The sequence below is a fragment of the Vigna unguiculata genome, chromosome 6, assembly GCF_037176805.1.
Source record: "Vigna unguiculata cultivar grain cowpea cultivar isolate G323 ecotype 2 chromosome 6, ASM3717680v1, whole genome shotgun sequence".
Lineage (NCBI taxonomy): Eukaryota > Viridiplantae > Streptophyta > Magnoliopsida > Fabales > Fabaceae > Vigna > Vigna unguiculata.
In genome coordinates, this window is record NC_140797.1 from 42442811 (window position 1) to 42467206 (window position 24396).

At 33.6% G+C, this 24396-nt stretch overlaps 3 protein-coding genes across 5 annotated transcripts; 1 reads left to right on the forward strand and 2 right to left on the reverse strand.

The window, feature by feature from the left end:
- Positions 1–5537: 5537 nt before the first annotated feature.
- Positions 5538–6971, reverse strand: LOC114186696 (uncharacterized). Its single transcript, XM_028074670.2, has 2 exons — positions 6581–6971; positions 5538–6339 (listed from the first exon to the last, which is right to left on the reverse strand). Exon 2 carries the CDS (start codon positions 6326–6328, stop codon positions 5846–5848), a length of 483 nt encoding a protein of 160 aa, XP_027930471.1. The 5' UTR covers positions 6329–6339; positions 6581–6971; the 3' UTR covers positions 5538–5845.
- Positions 6972–8630: 1659 nt separating this feature from the next.
- On the reverse strand, positions 8631–20281 carry LOC114188274 (enhancer of mRNA-decapping protein 4-like). Of its 3 annotated transcripts, none has more exons than XM_028076869.2 (13): positions 20025–20281; positions 18865–19945; positions 18051–18100; positions 17601–17757; positions 17281–17499; positions 16950–17078; positions 14788–16362; positions 13770–14129; positions 12902–13021; positions 11003–11173; positions 10136–10279; positions 9929–10045; positions 8631–9115 (listed from the first exon to the last, which is right to left on the reverse strand). In XM_028076869.2, the coding sequence occupies exons 2-13, from the start codon at positions 19774–19776 to the stop codon at positions 8807–8809; spliced, it is 4263 nt and encodes a 1420-aa protein (XP_027932670.2). In that variant the 5' UTR covers positions 19777–19945; positions 20025–20281; the 3' UTR covers positions 8631–8806. The 3 variants fall into 3 exon arrangements, with proteins under 3 accessions (XP_027932670.2, XP_027932669.2, XP_027932668.2); XM_028076868.2 differs by having other exon boundaries at positions 10133–10279; positions 18865–19926; positions 20025–20280; XM_028076867.2 differs by having other exon boundaries at positions 10133–10279; positions 20025–20280.
- Positions 20282–22388: 2107 nt separating this feature from the next.
- LOC146885902 (uncharacterized) lies at positions 22389–24296 on the forward strand. The gene has a single exon (XM_085675127.1). It carries the CDS (start codon positions 22389–22391, stop codon positions 24294–24296), a length of 1908 nt encoding a protein of 635 aa, XP_085531253.1.
- Positions 24297–24396: the final 100 nt, after the last annotated feature.

Genomic DNA, 24396 nt, shown 5'->3' on the forward strand with positions numbered 1-24396 from the left:
TTTCTTCTTTCTTCGCGTAGCCTATCACTATTTGTTAACGGAAACTTTTTCACTCACAAACAATCTTAATGTAATCTAATAACTCATTATTGCAAAAATATTATAAATTCATATAAAATTTCCTATCATTTAATAATATCTCCAATTAATATACTGTCAAGGAGACAAAATAAAAATTATTGCAGAAGACTTCTTTTGTTAAAAATGGAAATTACTTTTTCGTTGTCACAGTTTTACAAATGCGATTTTTATTATTTTTAGTAATAAAATATTTTAGTCAAATGTATCTTAAAATAATTACAAAAAAAGGGATTAACGGAAGTCAAATGTCTTTATTTTTTGTCCGTACAAATTTTTTTTCATCAATAATTTAAAAACTAATGTTAAAATTTCGAAATAATTACTATAAAAACAAAACCAGTTTATCCTACTGTATGATTTGTCAGTGGTAAAATTAATTGATTAATTAATTAACTAATTATTGTACGCGTGAAGTGGTACAACATGTGATGCTTAGTTGGCCACGCGCGTGACTGCCGCTTCTTTCCTTCTTTTTTATCAAAACATTTATTAATTATTATAATTTAACTTTTTATTTTATTGCTAAAATTACTTAAACTTTATTATGATAAATCGGAATCACTACTAAGTTATGATATTCATTTTTGCTATTCATAAATTATAGAAAAGTGAGTTGTAATAAGTTTTTCTATTATCGTATATGCAATTTTTTTCCTACCAACTTTAAGTCAATTTTTTTAGTTTTATTAGAAATATTAAAATTTTGTCAATAGAAACAAACTTATTTAAAAAAAAAATTAAAAATGACAAATACTTCCTTGCAATACCATTTATATATAATTTCTTTTTCTTCACCGATATTTCCAGCACTCTTACATTTTCTCAAAAATTCTCAAAATAACTTTTGGATTTTTTTTATCCGCCCACCAACTTGCAACCCTAAAATAGAATATATCGAATTTCGAAATAAAATTATGAAAATTGTCAAATTTCAAATTCCAAGTAAAAAATTATCGAATTTCAATATTTGGTAAAATATATGGTTAACGGATTTTAATATATATATATATATATATATATATATATATATATATATATATATATATATATATATATATATATATGTATGGAAGTAGTTTATGAATATGCTATAATTTCTCAAGAGCTTATTCTTAAGAAAATACTTAAATATGCTCCTTAAAAAAAACTAAGAAACAAACAGGAACGTACATTAAATTTTGTGTCATCAAAAAAAAGGGTTAAAATATATTAAATTTACAATCGGGTCAAACATCTCACATTATATATAATCGTGCAAATATTTATTGTGGAACAATACAAATATATTATTTTATTTTATGTAAACCTTCCTACATAATCTTATCTATGTAACCAGCATATTTCATTATAATTAGCTTATAAAAAAATAATAGAACTACGCCTATAATGGTGAATAATAAAAATTTACTCAATTTATTTAATTGAAATTCATTGAATTTATATATTGTAAAAGGACATTATATTGAATAGATCAGACTAAAACAATAATGCAATTTGATTTAAAGTCCATCTAAATTGCATGAGAGTATAATTTACTAAATATATATTCTACAACTGAAATACGTTACTAACACTATAACAGTAAAATATGGATGTATTCATTTTAAATTTAACGTATTTTTACAAAATTAACTTATAAAAGTTGTTTCTATTTAATTAATCCATCTCTAATTATCGTAGGATTTTCAACATTATCGTAAGAATATTTTGATTATTGTGAAAATATGAAAATAAAAATTACTGCTTTATATTCTGGAAAATAATAATGGAAACCCTAAGTGTCGGCACAATGAAAGATTGCAACCATCTACTACAGTGTAGAATACTAAATATTTTCAATTATTGATTCTCTTTTATTTTATTTCTCTTCATCATTTTGAGTTTTGAATTCATGATGCATATAATCTATGAAAAGAAAAAGGATTTAATATAATAATTTTGTGTTCTTTTTCTTTGTCTTTCAACAACTATTCGGGTCTTTCTATATTTATTTTTGTTATTTTCCAACAACTTCAAATTTGTACATATTCATTGTCCTTACTAACATGGCAGTAGTCACAAGTAACTCTTTTTTTTTTCAATTAAAAATTGAACTTTTTCTTTTGTTGCCATTGAGATTTGTCCAACTAAACTGGTTGAAAAATATTGCAATTGAATATGATGGTAACATCATCACAATATAAGAAAACATGTTATATTATATTATACACAAAACTTATTCTTCAAGTCACATCTTTACCTTTCAACAAACATAAAGAATCATGCTACGAAACCATAGTGCTATTTTTTTATCCTAGTTAACCGATGCAACACTTTTTATATGTCTATCCTCAATAACATGTCTATCCTCAATAAAAAAAATTATAGTATAAAATGTTATTTGTATTTCACATCTTTTTTAAAATACACTTATGATGTCTTACTACAAGTTTAAATTACTCTTTCTTAATCTCTTTTTTTCACTCTTCTAAAGGTACTCTATCAGAAAAAAGAAAAAAAAAAATCTACTTTTTTGTTTTATTTTGAAGATCATGTCAATGTTATTTTAAATTCACCATTTAGACTCTGTTATTATGAACTGATTTACTATTGACGAGAATTAGCGAAGATGGATTTGCGCTGATTATGGATGTTCGTTTTCAATTATTTGCGAGCGATGTAAAGCGTGTATTTGCGAGATTGTTCCATTCTCCCATTTTGCTTGTTGAGCGCATATTTAAAGGTGATAAACCATATTTTACCATAATAACCCTATTTATCATAACCTTATTTTCATGTGTATGCAGAAAACATTCTGGTTGACGGTAGAAAATCAGCAAGGGTGGGATGGCTTGGACACCTCCATGATGAGATTGTGGTTTTCTCATCATGAAAAAGGCGATTAAAACATTTCCCAAACATGTATTTCCTTCGCTGTCAAAAAGTTTTGAATTTTTTAATTCATATGTTAATTTCTAAATAAAACGAAAAAAATAAATAAATCAAGATGAAAACAAAATTATTTTAAAAATACATTTTAATATCTAATTATTTTAATATTTATTCTTATACAAAATGCATTTTATTCTTTATTTGTTATAATAATAACTTTTATTCAAAACTATTAATTAACATCTTCTCTAAAAAATATTATTTCAACTCTTCCAAAGATTATTTTATATTATATTTATTAATAAGGGTAATTTAGTAATCTTTAATTTCTATTTATTAAAATTTTTTTTTATCTATTACATCAATCAAATCCTTCACAAACTTTCACAAAAATTATTCTCAAATTCATTCTACAATCATCCCCAAATCCACAAAAAAGAACAACATACATATCACCTTCTAATCAATCCAAATCAATCCTCTTCCCCTCCCTCAAATCATCACTCCCATGAGAACACACCCTTAGAGATGTTAGAACATATTCAAATTATGACTTATTACAAGGATTGTGTTTTAGAAAATTAGTGTTTTAAAACAAGTTTGAATCGAATTAAAAGTAAACTCAAACAGTAACTCTATTAATTTTTTATATTTTTTTATAATTTTTGTATTATAATTATTTATTATTTTTCTTTGTGTTTGTTGACAATTTGATTGTTTAAATACTAAAACATTATTAATAATACTTGAATAGTATTGATGTTCAATTTATCTATTTGTTAAAGTAGGTTGATATTTTAATTTTAATTAATATTTTTATAGTAATGTTAGATTAAATGAATACCTTTATTGGATTTTTATAAAAAAAATCGTCAATCATTTCATAAATATATAAAATAAATTAAAAGGAACAAAATGTGATACGTTATACATGTTTACTATGTATTATGTATAATGTAAAATGTATAGAAGACCTTAGGTAGGTTTTTTTCATTAATTGTACACTAACTTATCTGGGTTCTTCAAATATCATTTATTCCTCCAATGATGTATACCTGAATAATTTATTATTACAAAATTGTTAAGAAAAATATTCATTTGCTCAAATGATATGTTTTTTATTTTTTGTTAAACAAGGAACTAAACTAGTGCATCAGATTTATCAATAATGAACCTTATGTCATGATTTAATTTATTTATCAACAAGTATTAAATCTCTCAAATTTCCGTACATGATGAACAAAATCACATAATCTTAAACTCTGCTAAGAAATAAATACAAAAAACAGTGTAATGCAGAGGTAGTCAACTGTTAACTGTTGGTTATGGAGAGAAAGTTGATATTGTCTGAGATGAAGAAAGAGGTGATCCACACATTTATGATCTCCATTTTTAAAATGTTTAAGCAATGGTTCCACCCAGAATCATGAGTTACTTCTTCACATAAATGGAAATAAGTCAAATCTACAGCAAGCCCCACTCAATCATTTTGAAGGCAACATATAAATGAAGATCACACAACTCATCAATTATGGGATGCATTTCACCACAATCAATCATTTTTCTTTCAAACTTCTTGGTTCAAATTCATGCTATATTTTTGTGTTATATCTCTATTTAGATATTAATTTTAATATATTAAAAGAAGTTAAATATATTTTTAATTTAGTATATATAATTGAAATTTGTATATATCTAAATTTTAATATATTTTGACAATAAAACTTAAAAAATGAATAATTATAATCATTCTAATTAAATCATGTAATTTTTTTATGTGTGAAAACGATATCTTCTAATAATATTAGAACTATTTACCCTATTCGACTTGATCAAAGTAAAATGTTAATCTAGAAAATTGTTTAACACAAAAACAAAGCTAATGTCAAGTAAAAGACTATATCTATATATATTTTAGTTAACAAATTTTAATTTCGTGTCCAAATCAAGAATTTAAAAACATATTTAACTCTCTGTTAAAATGGTTAAATATTAAAATCAATATATTTGAAGTACACAACTAAAAAAATACTGAATTAATTTGATCTTAGTATTTATTTTTGTTTCAAGATGTTTTGCTGAACAAACTTATATAAAATGCGACAGTCTGATCTTCATCTAATGGTAAAGATCCTTTGGAAATAAGAATGGATGCAAAATCCCATTACAGCACACACTTTTGTGCAATCAAAAGCCATAAAGAGGAGGCAAATATTGCTTTTGATGATTCCAAAAAAAGTAAGACAACCTTTGCACCCTAGAACAGTCAAACATTGCACACACTTCAATATAGTAACTCCTCAAAACTACAAAATTAACTCTGTAATCAATATCTTATTCACTAAATTCCCTTTTGTCTAAACTGAATATCAAGTTTTTTCTCTCTCTCTCCCATGCTTAATTTGGACAGTAGTGTTTTCAGGACCATGTCATATGTTGTACCATTAACTGGTCCTGCATTACAGACATCACTTTAAGATTCTAGGTTCAAATTTCAATATTTATAAGGCATAAATAAACAAAGACAATACATAAACTCAAGTACTGTAATCAAACATTTTATAATTGACCAAAATACAAGTCTAGGTAATTTTATTTGGACAATGAAAGAAAAAAGTGTAACAAAAATTGGTCTGGGACTAGAATTGATGAATAGACACTATACCCTGAGTTCAGAAATCCATGATATTGTAACTGAAAACCATTAACATGAAGAAATAATGTCTCTAGCTTTGGTGTTTGTTTGCTGACATTTTCTCAGATCATCAAAGTGTGAGTTTGAACACGAAATCATGAAATTGCATCTACCATTGAATAGAACATATCCAATATATATACATCTACCGAATTTCTTATTCCAAATCTTGAGCACCAATCCCAATAACTTTCTGAATTATGGATACAAAGAATCCAAATTGAGAAGAGAGTTCCAGATAGAATCTCCATCTTCTGCTTCTAACTCCAATCCATTACTCTCAAATGGTTGCCACAAATCCTCCACCAACTCAGCATCTTCAATATGAACCATTGGTACCTCAGGAGTTACACACAAGCCACATTCCTCAGAGAAATCAACACTGTGTTTGAAGAAAGTGTCTTGGTGTTGAAGAGATGATGAGAAATTGTCTTCAAAATCCAAGCATTCATCTGATTTGGACATAACACCATCTTTCAGCCAAGGAAAATCAAACACTCCCATTGCCAAGTGTGAATCCCATGCCTCCAAATAATCTTCCTCTTCCATTTCCTTCTTCTTCTCCTTCGACAAGCTCATGCCATATACATTTCTCTTCTTTCCACTCATGTTACTTTCAGAACACGATTCAATCTCGATTCCATCATCTTCTCTTGCTCTCTTATTCTTCTCCCATTCCATTTATATATTTTCTGCACAAGGGTCGACAGATTCACCAAAATCATTACCAACACCCCTTTCACACATTCTTAATAATCAAACACAAAAAACTTATAAAACACACATCCAAAGGTTGTACTACTGCGATCAAGATTGCAATAAACAAAGGAAAAAGGAAAACACGTGTTAAAGAAAATGTTGCCGTAAACAGAAACAAAAAAAATCGCTTTTCATATAAAGAAATGATCATAATCATGATTTGTAGTTGAGTACCTGAGTGGTTGGAGGGTTGAGGCAAAGGAAAAAGGGTAGGGATTTTAGGTACGTGCATCCATGTTTCAATTTGGAAGATGATAAGGTAATAATACTACAGAGAAAACTGATACAGAGGTAAAAGTAGAACAGTATCTTCTTCTAACACATGGAATAGAATAGCGCATTCATAACACAATATTAATCACACACATGCACACGTGCATGTGCATTTGTTTCACCCTTCACTTGCGGTCCTATCTACGACACCAACAATGTCATGTGAGATACGAGACGGTTCCCCATTTAGCGCTTCCTAATTTTGGAAACGGAAAGATCACAGAGTCAATCAAAGCAATACAAAAATTGTGCATCTTAGTACCTTTGTTATTTCTCAACAGGACCACAACTAAACATGGGTGGTGCTAATATGTTTCAACTTCCAACCCTAACAACTACGTGTTTTCATTTTTTTTTTTTGGTGATTTCAAGCATGACAAATGATTGGTTCCATCCTTTGACCCTACATGAGTTTTTGTTCTGAGATTATTACAAAAAGTTAAGTGATGTTATCTTATACAATAATATGTATGAAAAGTTAGTGACTTTGAGTTGTTTGTAAAAATTAAATTAATTTGACTACCCCTTTTTAATAAGATATCAAAAAAATATTACTTCCAAAATATGACATTCCATCTGGGGTCATACTTATTATTTCACTAATAATTTGCTCTATCCATGATGTTTATAAAAGAGAAAAAGAAACAACAATAAAGCAATACTAGAAAATGGTATTTTAGCACCAATGAGCTTCAGCTGTTTACAGTATGTAGTTACTTTATGGCAGGTTGTGTTGTGATTTCTGTGGTTTTGTCGTTCATTCAGATGACATACGTTAACATTATAGCATTATGGTTGGATTGGTGGTGAAGAACTAAAAATCACATAAAATGCGTCAAAAATCTGAGCTGCTTTGCTTTCAATGGAAAAATTATTTGATTCAACTTCTGCGTGCCACTGTTCCAAATACAGTGAGACATTCTGTAGTTAGCATGAGCAAGGTAAGCAAATTTACACTGTGTAGCTAATTCTGGATACAGTAAGTTAAATTTAGAAGCTGAATCAAATACAAATATTTTTAGTCTAATTTGATTATGAAATTACAAGCTTAGTCCAAAACACCCCTAAAAGTTCTATAATCTTGGCCTACTGCCAGCTTGTTCCTTTATCTCCATACATTTCAAGCTGCACTTAAATTGTGAAATGTCACATTTCCAATTTTAGATTCTGAAATATAATTTTTTCATTCCACATTGTATATTTCAAACCGACTTTGGATGGTATATTCGAAACTGAAAATAAAAAGAAAGTAAAATTGAAAATTTTAAATATATGGAAATAGAGGAAGAAGCTGCCCCGATCTTCACATTGGCCGGCCAGATAACTCATTTTGCTAATTCACTACAGAATACAAAACACAATTTCCTTTTGCATTCCCATAATTTCCTTCTGCAACAACGTGAATATAAAAGTTTTTGGTTTATGAAAAAAGTCTGGATCACTTTCAAATTCCACAATCCACAAATTATTGTTGAGAACCAAAAGAACTTGCATCAGAATGCACAATATGTTAACTTCTTTTAGGTAGAAAAAACATGAAAGGTAAAAAATGTAAGACTTAAAGAAGACACGACTAAAAGATGACAAAAAAGGACTAATGATGGCAACATACAAGGAGATGAAAGAAAGCAAGGGCATTTCTATTTTTCACATACCCATTATGGTGCAAGAAGAAATCATGGATGGAGAAAGAAATATCCAATACAGAACACTGCATCACTCAATAAAGTGCTGTTCTAAATGACCAAAAATACCCCTGTTGACTAAAAATTTCATGTCTAACTTTTCTTTTCAAAATGGTCACCTGAATGAACCCAGATCAAAAATCCTAGCAAACCTATGCATGCTCTGAAGCCTCTACCTTACCCTGAAGTTGCAAAATTTTCCTTGTACATCATGGGGAAGGATATAATGTCTCCAAAAATGATAAAGACACCTGAAGGGGCGAGGGTAAAATGTAAAATAATAAGCATACAAAAATGTGAAACTATGTCACACAAATCAATTGTAACAAAACTCTAAGCACAGTGGTTCATTTCATCCCCTCCAAGCTATCTAAATATCTATACAATTACAAACCAAAGTCGATACTTAACATTTCTGCACATATAATAAAATACAACACTATCATTTACAGCTCAACAACACCGAGTTTATGACATGCATGAGAAGGCGGATTGTGCTCGCTTCAGAAGGGGAGGTAGTAGGTAAAGTCCGATGATGGCCAAGTGTGTGGGACACTTGATCTAATATTCGCCGCACGTGTGCTGCAATCCTTGGATCTGCCGGATTTATAGCAGCTGCCACATCTGTCATCCATGCCAATTTTCTGGGCGTGTCTGTACTGATATCACAGGACAACTGCTGTAGAAGAGACAGAAGTACTCCTTGGCTTAATGGCAATGGCACCATAGCCAAAATGCCAGATAAATCAACCTGGATAGGATAAGGTAGAAAATTGTTCATTAGATACATTATAGTGGACTTTGTCTGATATAATCATGCAAACTATAAAAGGTGTTTACCAGTAATGATATGCAGAGGTGTGATTTGATTTTGTTTTGGGATATTTGGAGTGATCGGAATGGGTTTATGAGATGTGAGCTCACTACTTTTAGCTTAGTGTGTGTTTGGTTTGGTGCTTTCAGAATGTGAAAAATTGAAATTATTCAAAAATAGTTTCTAGAGTGATGCCTTTTATAAAAAAAGATAGTTTCAATTTGAATGTATATCATAGACCCACATTTGACTTGAGGCTCCCAACTAATGCTGGGTGGGAAAAGTAGAAATTTAGAACAAGTCACCCTCAAGTGAGGAGCTATTTTCAAGATTTGAACCCATGAGCTTCAGGTCACAAGGCAGCAATCTTTCCATCATGGCAAGGCTCATCCTCTCTTAAGTTAGAGAGGAAGTTGGACCCAAATTATTTTAGAAACTGCAAGTCCATTTCCCATTTAAAATTTTGTTCTTATTTACTTTAGTAGGGATCCCATAAAAATCTACAATCTTTTTTACCTCAGGAAAAACTCAAAAATGTCTACAGGTTAACAATATTTCCTCAGAATCACTTAATATTTGATCCGAATATGCAGAAGCAAGTTGTCATTTCCTTGAATTTAGGGAAAAGAGAAAAGGAAAAAGCTCCCTTTCACTTTGTTTCATTTTGACTAGTTTCTAAGCACCATTTCCAACAAAAAGTAATTCTAAGTAGCAACTCAAGTCAACAGAAGAAAGATATGTCCATCATACCTGAGAACATAACCAAGAAACTAATGAAACGTCACTTCTATGAAGGGCCCCTGTAAATGCTTCCTCAAATTTTCTCTCACTTATCAACCTTGATAGTTCTTTGGTAGGATCCTCAGTCTGTCAAAGTGCAAGTCATCTCAAAGTATTAAATAGAAAGAACACTCATTAAAATAGAAAGATAAAGGGAATGACGAACCAACATACCACCTCATGCAAGCCATTGTTAATTTGTGCTACAAAGGGATCCACTGTTACTTTGGAGTTAGCTGCAATTTCTAACAGCTGACGTTGGCCATCAGCCAATTGTCCACTCAAAGTTTGAGTGATTGATGATGCTGAATTAATTGTATCCTGTGTCATCATAACACTACACACTAAGAATTCAAACATGGCAAACCAGAGGTTTAAGGCATAGAGAGAGAGGAAAGGCCACTAATATATTTTACAAGGTAGTGAAGATCGCCCACTGCATGACAGAATCTTGGTTCATAATTAATTAGCTTCTCATTCCCAATAATAAGACAAGATTCAAACATCTTGTGGACACGTTTATCTAACTTGGGAGAGAAATATGAAAAAAGTGCTTAAGAGAGATTATTTCATCTCCTAGCTAATTCATTCATTTATAGGAACCCTTGCATCAAAGATATATACAAAAAATTAATGATCAGCCTACAAATAGACCAGATAGGTAATTAAATGCATAAGCTAACCTATTAAACTAAGTTAAACAATTCTGACACTGACATAAAAAGTAACTGGATATTTTCCTTGTAATAACAACTGAGAAAATTAAAAAACACTTCCAAAAAATAATCAGAATTTTTTTAAATTACCCCTTAAGAAAGAATTTTAGCAAATAGAAATGTGATGCACACTTCTCAAAAGAACAAACAGATTATTCAACCATATATCATAAGAACTAATTAAATTGCATTTGGCTAGTGCCACACAGCTTAAAACAAAGGTGTAACAATATCTTTGCTAATGGAGATAAAAAATAGAATCCTAAGTAACAGAAAAGAAAAAAATTTATATGGCAGGAAAAATTCGAAATAACCATCATACACATACCCTCAACGTCATGGCTAGAGGAGAATAAGTAGAATCAAACTGCTGTTGAATAGCAGCTGTGTGCTTCACAAGTCCATTTTGAAAAGCAACATCAATTTGCTCAAACATAGCCTTGCAAGACATCTCAAATGCTGGAACGACTGAAGCTTCCAAACTAGTCTTAAGTCCCTCCTACAAATTACAAACAAAACCATAAGAAATGATTAACCAAACCCACCTAGAAGGACAGCAAACCCCAGACTGTTTTGAAAGCAATCATAAAAATAAACCCAAAATATGAAAAAAAAATTGAATTGTACTGCCATGTGAAATAGGATTTGCAAGGATAATGAATAGTCCACAAAAGTATTAAAAAGTGCAGGCTGTGAGAAATGGGTTTCAAATAATTAAATTGTGTAGAAGAATGATTGGATATAGCCTAGAAACAATAATATAATAAATCTAGGTTAACCCAATTAAGGATCCAGCAATCTAAAAAGATAGCAAAATGAAACCTATAGCAAATTATAGAATTATAGAATTCTAGAACCCGTAAATTGCAAGCGGTTTGAAGGAACATTGCACATCATTCAAGTTAACAGCCACAGCCACCTCACGTCATTTCCAAAATTCACTTCCATCAGGGGGTATGATGCTGTTGATCCAATTGTGAGGTCTCCATTACAACTACATCAAGTGTTGATGGAACTAGGTTGTTGGTTAGTTATGTCAGCACTCAATGTAGCAATAATGCACGCTCTAATGGCTGTTTTAGGAAGCCCTGACAAATGGTTCTACACCATTCACTGTGCCTATGATGAAAAATGCATTTCAAAAATGCGAAAAATGTATATGTTGTAGCCCTGGTTGATATAACTGTTGTGAAATTGAGATGGATGCAAAGAGATTCAAGAGAAAGCTAAGGACATGAAGTGCCCTTGAGAACAGTCAGAAATTGAAGAACCGTCCCATTTAGTCTTACCATCTCTTCAAGGAAAGCTTATTGAGGGGGTTGTGATATGAATTTGTTTCTAGAAATTGACAGAAAAGGATTTAAAAAGTGAAAAAGAACATCAAAGGAGAAACAACTATGCATTTGCCACGCTAGAATCTTGAACTAAAAATACCAGGAAGCTTCTGAAGCAGTTAAAAATGTGAAAGATAAAACTGATTCTGAAATGGTTGGAAAGTTTGATAAGGATTTATTTGAGTCCAATTTTACCTATAGAATCTTCAGACTCATATATTGTGACTATTAGTGTAATCACAGGAGTTAAATTTCATTACGCTATCTAAGACATTGTTTCTATTCCACCATCCTAGACATAAATTCTAAGAATATAAACAGTTTCCAACAACCCAGGATAGGGACTTGGATGTTATGGGTTCTAGCAAACATTGAGTGATGTGGGAGGCCCGGTGGAGTACTTAAGCATTTGGTTTTCTCTTTTTAATAGCTAGCTTCTAAGGATGGGTTGCCCAAAAGCGATTTATCAATTAGTATTACAGTTGGTTATCTGTGTCTCAAAAAGAACAACCCAGGGAAAACTCTCACTTGTGGAGATTCCAATTAAAAAGTTGAGTGAAGTGTCATTGAACAAAGTGTTTTAGAGTGAAAGCTACCAAGAAGGCAGCTCTCAACGACAGTGCTATGATAAGGACTGGGGTATTATGGGTACCTAAGTCCTAAATGAAGTAACATAGGACGCTCTGTGGAGTATTTAAGTGAGTGACTCCTCCCCCTTAACAGCTAGTTTTTAAGGGTGGGTTCCCAGAATGCTTGGAAACTTATGAAATATATACAGCAATGATATAACACAGGATCCACAGGCAGACAGAAGTTCACACTCGTCAGGAAAAAAAAAATCATGTAAAAAAAACATTAATAGATATTTTTTATGTTGACCTCAAGCTGCTTACCTGAAGAGCTTGCTTTCCAGAGGTTTGAAATTGTGTCTGTATCTGCCTAGCCACAGTAGCTTCAAGTTTTGAACCAACTGATTTTTCTAGTTGATTCAATGCCTTGTCTCCCACCCCCTTCTGCAGAATTCATGGCACAACCTTGGTCAAACATACTCAAGCAACAATGAGCATTTTAGCAGTAAAAAAAAATTGATTTGGGAATAACAGTTGAAGAACTAAAATTGGCACACAGATTTCTTTAAACATTTCACTTCACCATATGACATGGCATCCAACTTGACAAAGCACTGTCTGAAAAGTTGTAAATAGACAAGAAAAGTACTAAGCTAACATAACCAAGAATACATTTACTATTTGAGCAGTGGCACTTTCAAATGTTGAAATTCATTAACTTGAATTTGGGTTGGATCTAACTCAAATCCAAAAGGTAAATCATGAGGTGAGGATAAATAAACCATGTCTTTGTAAGCTCTACGTTTGGCATATTTATGGTTAATGTGTATCTCAAAACACACCTCACGTGTCAAGGATTGGACTTGTAGGATATGGAGATTGTAGGATTGCATTTTTTTTTTTTTCATATTGCACTAATAAAGTTGTATGACCAAGAACATTGCACTAGAAAATCCACGGGGCCAGATAGATTTATTGTATATTGCACTTCGAAAGCTGCAGTGTTAAGTGAATTTTTGGACAGTTGAAGGTGGACCAATATGATATCTAAGATAAGCTTTAAAACTATCTTGAATTCGGGTTGGGCCTAGCTCAACCTCAAAAGCTAACTCATGAGGTGAGAATTGTCCAAGACTTTAGTTCTACTTTAGCCATATCTATAGTCCAATGTGAGGTTACAACAAATACAAACCTGGAATGATTCTGTAATAGCTGAAGATATTGTTTTCTCTATAACTTGACTTAATGAACGAGTAATGGTTGTTCCAATTGAAGATATTTCCTTCTTAATGATTTTCTCCAATATAGATACCATATCTTTGTTTACATAATTGGAGATCAAATTTGTTATTTGCTGTGTCCGGTCTCGCTCTAGCTTCTCTTGCTTTGCATTTTCTTCCTGCAATCGAGCCCACAAAGCATCAGTGTGAGCCTTGACAACTTTCTCCATGTTTCGACCCAAGGATCCTTCTAATCTTTTGCCTTCCTTAGTGACTGGAACAGAAACCATTGCATTCATCTGCTTTTGCATTTCTTTATGCATGCTTAACAACTGTAAAATATGAAATGAAGGAGATTAAGAACCTGAAAAATCCTAAAAATAGCTCATTGAGTGACATGAATATATGAGAAACAAAACCATATTAAACACATACAAAGATACTTTCCTAGGAATGATATAGTTCCTATAAATGTTATTTTGGATGGGTGCAAAGGGGAGTGGCATCGTTACAAGCACTAGCAGTCCAAAATAAAAAACAACTTCGTGCTACGATTGTATTATATCATGAATTCATAAAACGGTGGAGAATATAGTGTTTGTATTGCTAATCAATCTTTCAGAATAACACGAATGGAATAAAGCCACGCAAGATACATACGAGGAAAATGACATTAGACTTCACAACAGGACATGTATATTCCACTAATCCATTCTACAGCTTCACATGTTACACATTGCCTTTATCCCCAAAAAAGATGTTTCACATTGTATCTAAACTATATGCATACAGATACTTCCACAAAGTTCAACAGACATTTAATCTAGAAAACAATTACAAATGCTCTATATGCGGCATACTGAATCCATATCACACTACTCATAACACTGTAAAAATCATGAGTAATATAAATATACAAGTACAGGAAAAAAATGCAACATGTTAAGTAGCCAGTAAAATAAAAAAATAGTTCAAATGCAAATTAATGACCTGGCCCATCATCTCCTGCATAGCAGATAACTGTGGTAAGGCAGCTTCTATGGATGATGCTCCGGAATTTCCTCCTTGATCATTCGATGAATCTGTTGAGTTAAAAGGACTAGGAGAAGCAGAAGATGGACCAGACAGATGTGAAGTTTTCCCTTTTTGTCTTTTACCTTTCACAGCAGGTGCAGGTGATTGCACAGTAGTAGCCATGGTTTCTGATTCACTTATGTTTGCAGGTACATCCTTACTTGTGTCTTGAACTTCTTCTTCAACAGAGTTACAACTTTGACCAGGTGCATCAATGGTCTTAATATGATCAGCTTGACGAGCTGCCTCCATGTCATAATAAGTCTCTCTAGCCATCTGAATGCCTAGATCAGAAGCCTGAGAATAAAATAATTTCTCTTTCTTCTCAGTAACATTGGTGTGAGAGTCTCTGTCTCTTTGAGACTCGGTACTTTCTTGATTAGAACCCATCTCCCCTATAACTTGAACAACATCTACTTCAATGTTTTCTGTATCACTACGGGCAACCACATCTGGAACATTCATACCTTGAGAAGTATGGGAATTCTCAGAAGATAAAGCAGTTTTAGAGAATATCTCAGATGGAGTTACCAAATGGGTTGGGTGTTTATATGTTGCTTGGGTATTAGAAACCACAGAAACATCATTTGAAACAACTTTATCATCCTTTCTCAAATTGTCACCTGATGCAGGCACATCTGCCATATCTTTTTCAGACTCCATTCTCCGTTCAGATGAAGAATCAAGATTTGTCTGGTCACTGCTATGGTCAGCAGTTGTAGAACTAGTCTCTAAATTATTTGATGAACTTTTGAAACCAGATAACTTGTGGGACAATCTTGGACTCTGAGGAAGTGGAGGTGGAGCACTTTGAATATGTTCAAAACCATTACGAGAAGGTACATCATTAGCCTTGGTCTCTGCTTCTGATATGGAAGATATAGAAGCTTCAGGTGGTAGAACTGAAATATCTGATGAAGGCAAATTTACTGCCAGGCTCACAACAGGAACACTTTCAGAACTGCTAGAATGAACTTGTGGCATATTTCCAGTTTCCATATTAGTCGATCCATCAATAGCATCAAAAGAACGTGACAAATTGGATTCTGTTTTCTCAAGTTCAACATTGTCCAAGGGTGGAGGCAAACATTGTGACAAATTGAGTCCATACTGTTGAATAGCTTGTGTTTGGACACAATATATCTGCACAATATGCTCTCCATCTGGTAAATTATCACTGGTTCCTGTAAGACTTAATATAGGCATTGTGACTGTGAACTCAGCAATGTAATCCATGCGGGTATCAGTTGGATTGGATCCGTACTCTATGTGCACAGCATATATTGTATTTTTCTTGGCATTTGCAAGCAGAAATAAACCAGCACGGGGCAATGCTACAACTTGATTAAAGAATGCATCCTCAGGGTTGGATTCAGACGAACTTCTAATGTCTAAAGTCTGAATACAATGCCATGACTCAGAATCACTAGGCAATAGCCAGCCTTCCTCATTATCAGAGACCCATATCTTCACTTCCTGATTTAGTGGCCCCTGTGGAAAAGGAAAAAAAAATTAAATGTATACACACACACACACACACACACAAAAAGAAGGAAATTAGTTTTGAAAGATGTGAGGGGAAACTAACGCCACTACAAGCTGACAAAGCTGATCAGGTAAGGATCCAATTAAATAAATATTTTTTGAAGTCTTTAGCACAGAGAGCATTGCATTATCTTGTTTTTCTAGACAAACTATTTGAACATAATTTTAAGAGTGCTTTCCTTATACAGTTCATTGTTATTTTGAAGACTATAAATGATTGCATTTGCAATCAAATAACTTTATTCGTTTTCTATTCAAACTGATTCAGTTACAATTGATTGGACAATTAAAATTTATTTATTAACTTTTAGTTATAGGGCAAACTTATTATGAACATTAATATATAATGCTTAACAACTTGACAAGAGATACCAATAAATATTCTCTTTTTTCCTAACACAGTTATTGATGTATCAAAATAACACTTGTTATACTTATTCTTGTTCAGAAAAGTTTAATGTAAATTCAATTACAAAGGATTTTTGCAAAGTACAAGAGATATATTTCCAATCAAGGTTAAGACTAGAACATACCGCTGTGATAAGAACAATGTGCTCGGGACGATGAGGAGCAGTCAAGAATGTTACAGAATTTACAGGTTTACCGTCATGTGGTCTTAAAACAGCAAGTGGTGTTGTCTTACGTTCTTCCCATATCTTCACCTGTTGACAAAAACAAGTTATTTAGAATTTCAAAATAGAACAATGATTGTAAATATTCCTTCAAATTCCAAACTTGAAGACGTAGAATAATGACAACTGTTCATTTGGGACTCCAACCTTTTCACTGATAAAACAACTTTAAAATGAGATGAAAAACTAAACAAAGCAACAAAATAAGGCAAGGAGAGAGACAAATGCAGACCGTGCCATCAGCTGAAGCTGAAGCTAATCGACTCTTCATCCATTGGCACATTGACAACTCAGTTACGTTGCCATCATGTTTACCAACAAGATGCACCCCATCAATCAACTTATCAATGGAACATTTGAGAGGCTCCTCTGCAGAAAAAGTTTCACCTTTTCCAGCTTTCATACTATCGATTTTGAGGATACGGTTTCCAATAGCAACCATTAAAATCTCCTGTATGTCAAATTCCAAATGATAAGATAATTTATTAAAGGAGTTAACACCAATTGGAAGATGATAAACTTAAAGACCAAAGTTATAAAAGTCACTGTTACTTGTTTGTGGGGATGCCAGCATACTCTTGGATGAACAGACTCACTCTCTCCTAATATTTGAAGTGCTAGGATAACTTTTCCAGTAATTTGAGGCTTGTCATCCTCATCAGGGCCCTCGTTGATTTTCCATACAAATATTCTCCCATCAGTGCTAGCACTGTGAACAGAAGTATATTCAAGGGTAAAATAATCAATAAACTTCAAACTGAAATAATGAAACCAGAAAATCAGACTTCAATATTCAGAAATGCTTGAAGAGAAAGCTCCCAGAAGCTTCTTTTATGATGATGCGGTAATAAAAAAAATCAATTACAAGATTCATCAATTGAAGGATGAGAGATAAATCAGATATGAACCGACTAAAAACTAAAACATGGTACAATAATGGAGGAAACCAGGTAAGTAAATCAAATCTCAACTATAACACAAGAAACAGAAAGGTATATTTACCTGGCCAACAGGTGAAGATCCTCAGCGAAGAATGCCATGTCTGTCACTCGCTACATAAAAAGGAGATATGCATAAATTGGAGACGGGTACAGATTAAAAATTGATAAAAGAAAAAAACATCTCAAATGCATGTAACAACAGTGAATTCACTATAAGTTTTAAGAGGTAGTGCATGTTTCGCATGTAGAAAGTTGCAAGTATAGAGCATTATCAACCCAATCGAGCAGTTTACAAAGAGTATGCACATCATAACGGTGGCCGAAGAAAAGGATTTGTAGGTATATAATCCAAGCCAATTAAAAACACAGTCAAAAACAAAACTCCAAAGCAATCTTTCTCAGACATGAAGAAGGCTCACGTTCATGTTTTTAAACAGCATATCGCCATTCTCACAATCAGCTATTTAAACTTGGCATTATAAACATACAGTCTTTTGCCTTTCTTAGGTACACATTCCTAACAAATGTGAAGTGAAAACATAATCTCGTTCATTAATTTTCAGGCGGCAACAGACAACAAAGGCAGTTTATACGCAATCAGTGCTCTGTGCAAAAAGAATATAACGTCATCATATAAAACCTAAGTTTATATTACCCAACTGAAAGCACTAACACACATCAAGCTTAATCAGTGTTAATGTCAAACAGGAAAAGGCCAAGCAACCGAATCACAGAGCCAATCCATCAAGTCCTCGCACCAAGAAGCCACATTTGAATAAACAAACACCAGAAGTACAACATATTAATCATTAAAGAAGCACAAAAATTAGCATCAAATTGGCAGTCCGGCCGAAAGCAACCGCAACAAAACTCACCTGAGTATGACCTCGAAGCAAGTATCTCAATGCAGTATTGATATTAAGCACCCGGATGGCCCCAAGTTTGAGTCCATAGCATATGTAAGACTTATTCACTGCGATTTGGCGTCCAAGAACAAGGCCAGGATCAGAAGCATACTTGGTGATTGGAGTGACTTCAAGCTGAGGCTGCACCTCCCCAGGCATCCTAACATCAATGTCATACACAGCATGCTCTCCAATCAAGTGGCGCCCCTTGGGCAGCTTGCTGCTGAGCATCCTGGTAGGAGTGGACTGAGGACTAGCCAGATTCACAGGAGAGCCTGAGTGCTGTGTGGATGGCAACCCTGAAGGGTTTGGTGGCACTGAAAACTCAGAAACCATGGGTGATGAAGATGTGGCAGAAGGAGATGAGTATACAACCGATGGTTCCTGATTGGAGGGAGGGTTTTGGGTGCCCAGCAAGGCCATGAGGCGAGCACCGGTGGTGGGATTGGGGGATGAAGGAAGGTGTGGTGAGGAGGGAGAAGGAGAAGGGGGTGGGAAAATAGTGGGTCTTTGAGGGGCATGCATTTGAGGGAGGTGGTGAAGGATAAGAGGGTGTTCTTGGTGCTGTTGTTGGTGGTGAAGGGCTGGATAGGGGAGAAAGTGAGGGTGATGATAAGGGTATGTGCCAGTCGGCGGAGGGTAGGAGGAAGAAGGGGTAGGGTAGGAAGAAGGAGGGGGTGTGGAAGGAGAAGGAGAAGGGAATGAAGGAGAAGAGTTCAAATTTGAAGGATTAGGGATAGTTGGTGGTGCTGCTGCTGCTGCTGATGCTGCTGCTGCTGGTGGTGTCTTGAAAAGCTTATTGAAATCAAAATGGGTTGTTTGTGGTTGTTGTTGTTGAGGTTGCTGCTGCTGCTGTTGATTTAGATTCCCAGATGAAGCCATAAACTTTGACCAAAATTCAAGGCAAAAATCCCAAACTTTTGAATGAACAAACAATCAGATGGGATCTGGGAGGAGCTGATTGTGAGATCTGAGATTGATTTATGTGCCTCCTCTTTCTTCCTCACACACTGCTACTTCGGACTTTGTTCTCTGTGTTTCCTCGTACCAGCTTAGTATTCCCAGAAAAATAAATAAATTAAAAAAAAAAAAGGAGAGAGAAACAGAAAATGGTGGTTTTCAACACAGACCTGTTTCTCTGTTTTGCTATATATTTTTCTTTCTTTTCTGGTTTTCTTGTGTTCTTCTTGTCTTGGTCTCCTCTTCTCTGGTGTGACCAGAATTGGACGAGTGCTAGAGGAAATTGGTGTGAAGAGAAGAAGGTTTAATCAACAATTTGCGTTTTTGCATCATCCAATTTAAAAAATAGCAGCCAAAGGAAGGGGATTTGGGAACAATGGCAATGGCAAGCATCACAGAGCACTACAAAGATGGTAAAAATGGTGATGATAGGAACCAAAATCTAATAATTTTTTTTTTTTTTTTGCTATCTAGAATTTAGTATATGAATTGTTTATTGCGCATAAAATCAATGAAAATAAATGCAGTTTATCATTTTTTATTTTTATCATATCTATAGGTTCTTCAAAATTAGAGTTACAAATTACATCAACCCGTCATTTTAATAATTTTTCAAATAATGAAACTTTTTTTAATATAGCTTTAAGATTTGGTAGTATAGAATTAATGGAGTAAACAATTTTTTTACGTCGATGCCCAATTAGAATTTTTATTTATATTTCAGTACTATTCTAAGAAATTATATATATAAAATGGTTTCTTAAACACTACAAAACTTGTTAATTGAAAATGAGTATAAATAAACTCTAATTTTAAATTCATTAATAATATTATCCATTATTTTATTTTATTTACTTATTTATTATATTTGGTATCAATTGTTTCGTATCGAAGATTAAGTGAGCTGAATCATAATCGAATAGTGACAGTTAAATCGTTATACTCTTTCTTATAATCGAATAGTGACAGCTAAATCGTTATACTTTTAAATAAAAAGAGTTGCACAATAACTAAAATTTTACATGTATGTATTTATATTCTACAGTTATTTTTTACCTAAAATTTTATTTTTAAATTAAAGTTGTATGAAATAGTGCATTATTAATACCAAAATAATTCTTAATTTTGGATAATATAATTTGGTGTTAAGGAATACATATTCTTCCCTTCTTGTACATTACATATATTAATTTAATAAGTTGCTGATAAGAGTCTCATTATCATATATTATAGTACAGTTTCAACCATATAAATTAAGTAGTGTACCTTAACTTTTAGCAAACTCCATGTCCCAAAAGACAAAAGACTAAATAGAAAAATTATGACTTGTTTTTTGCCTTAATTTTAAGTGCGTAGACTCCTATTGATACTATTCTTCTAATTTAAAAGAAATTAAACAAATTCTTTAGAATTACAAAAATTTTACATCTCAATAATCTAACAATACAGCAAGAATTTGAAGGATCATTAACTATATGCATTAAGTTATAATAAAAATTCATAAACAAATTAAAAATGGTGAACATATGATCAAAATTCGTTGTTTTAGGAAATTGATTACCACATATTAGGTTCAGAAGACTTATTTATGAGTTTTGTACTCAAATTAAACATAATTATAGGATGAAATGACTTCGACCATTTAATAAACAACTAATAAAGGGATTAAAGGATTAAGGTGACTAATCAAATAAAATGAAATCTTCAAACATGACACAATTATCAATTTTAAATTTATTAAGAGTAGAGTCAATTTAAGTACTATAAATATAAATTATTTTCGAAGTTTTTATCTAATTATTATGGTATTTATTATTTTATTTATGGGTTAAATATGTTTTTGGTCCCTGAAGTTTCACCAAAAATTGCAAATGGTCCCTCACCGAAACTTTCTCACCGTATGGTCCTCATAGTTTTGAAATGAGTGTTATTGGTCCTTCCGTTAGGACGGCGTTACAAAAAATGCTGAGTGGCAAACGGCGTTCCACCTCAACATGTGAGATGTTGACACGTCTTGAGATAAAATGTTGGCACGTGTCATTAATTTTTTATTTTTTAAAAATCTATGAAATATGAAATGCACCGTTTAACTTGAATAAGTGAAGTAAACGCGAAAGGCAAATGTTTCTGACCTAAGTAAAACACGAGCAGTACTTTACCTAAGTAAAAACACGAGCAGCACTTAACCAAAGTAAAACACGAACAGAAAGGGGAGAAAGAATCTTGAAAGCGACGACCACCGTGAGGGAGAAGAATCTTGAAAGCGTTGGAGAGAAATTGGTTTTAGGTTGCAGAGAAAGGGGGTTCGCGTGGTTCTTGAGTCGAAGTGGGAAAGCTTGTTGTCGAAGGGCATTTCGTGCTGTATCTCGTGGTGAAGACGAAGGTATGGGTTTATTCATTTGAGCGACGCATTTTCTTTGGTTTTATTTGATTCATGTAAGTTGTTGTATTCTGATTTAGCTATGGTTTTTGTTGGTTGCGATTTGTGTTTATTTTCGTGCATTTAGGGTTTCTATTTCTTTCATTTTTCAGAGATGGGTTTTTCTATTGCGTTTTACCACATGGGGAAATTCGAGGCCTTTAAAGGAAGGTTTCTGAGATACAAGGGAGGGGAAGAACATGTGGTCCATGGTCTGGATGCTGATAGGTGGTCATATTTCGAGGCACTGTCCATCTTAAAGGATGAATTTAAATATGACGGAATGGTGAAAATGTGGTGGAAGCCTAAAAGAGGTAGGATGGACAGAGATTTGAGGCCTTTGGTAACAGATAAAGATGCATTGGAATTGTCTGGCTATGCTGAAAACAGAAAAGAAGAGGTCCAGATTTATGTAGAACATGTTGTTAGTACCGCTGAGCCAATTGAGTTTATTGAAGCTGCTGTTGTTGATGATAATGGTGGTCAGGATGAAGCTGCTGCTGCTGTTAATGATAATGGTGGGCATGGTGGAGCTACTGTTGATGCTGACGGACAGGCTGAGTCAAATGTTGCTGCTGTGGAAGATGTAAATGTGGCTGCTGCTGCTGTGCATGATGCAAATGTGGCTGCTGCTGTGGAAGATGTAAATGTGGCTGCTGCTGCTGTGCATGAGGCAAATGTGGCTGCTGCTGTGGATGATGGAAATGTGGCTGCTGCTGTGGATGATGGAAATGTGGCTGCTGCTGCTGTGCATGAGGCAAATGTGGCTGCTGCTGTGGATGATGGAAATGTGGCTTCTGCTGTGAATGATGCAAATGTGGCTGATGTTGTGCATGAGGCAAATGTAGCTGCAGATGTGGATGTGCAAAGTGGTGATGATAGTGCAGTTGAAAATGGGTATGAAGTGTTGGATGAAAGTGAAGAAGAACTTCATAGAGACAGTGATGATGGATTTGGATGCAGTGATACACCACGCAGGAGCATAACAGATGTTCTTCAAAGGTGGTCCAATATGAGAAAGAGTAGGAGAAAAAGGAAGTGTTCAGCTAGTGCAAGTGCTGGTGGTTTTGAAACACCCCAATTTGGTGGAAATCATGACATGGATGCAACATATAGCACAGATGAATTACAAAGCGATGTGGACTGTGAAGGGGAGGAAGTGCATAAGTACCCAATGTTCAAAGCTGATGACGTGGGAAGAGATTTCAAATTCTGCCTGGGAATGGAGTTTTGTTCCCTTAAGGAGTTTAAACAAGCTTTAAAGGAGTATTCTGTGTTGAATGGGAGAGAGGTAATATTTCTTAAAAATGATGATGTTAGAGTTAGGGCTATTTGTAAGAAGAAATGTGGTTTTTTGATTTTGTGTAGTAAAGTTGGAGGCAGCCACACATTTCGGGTCAAAACATTGGTTGATTCACATAGTTGTGGGAGGGTATTTGCGAATAGAAATGCGAACAAAGATTGGGTTTCTAAAGTTGTTGCTGACAAGTACAGAAACGTGGGCAAGATGACTGCAAATGAAATTATAGATGACATAAAGAAGACTTACAGTGTTGGGATTAGTAGGTGGAGGGCTATGAAAGGAAAACAAATTGCCATGGACATTGTAGAAGGGGATGGGGAGAAGCAATATAGCTTGTTGTATGACTATGTTGCAGAGTTGAAAAGAGTGTCTGCTGGTACAACATGCAAGATTAAAATTAATCATCCCCTACCCACCCTGCAGCCACGTTTTGGGTCTTTTTATATGTGTTTAGAGGGGTGCCAGAAAGGTTTCATTAATGGTTGTAGACCATTTATAGGTGTTGATGGTTGTCACCTGAAAAATAGTTATGGAGGGCAGTTGTTAGTAGCTGTAGGGAGGGACCCAAATGACCAATATTTCCCACTTGCCTTCGCAGTGGTGGAAAATGAGTGTAAGGAGACATGGAGATGGTTTCTTAGTCTCTTGTTGGATGACATTGGAGATGTACAAACTAATCGCTGGGTGTTTATTTCAGATCAACAAAAGGTAAATTCTTAAACTACATCTGTTTATTTATGTTCTGCTGTTCTGCTGTTCTGTATCTAAATTTATGTTCTGTTGTTTTTTCCAGGGGCTAATGCAAGTGTTCGACGAAATC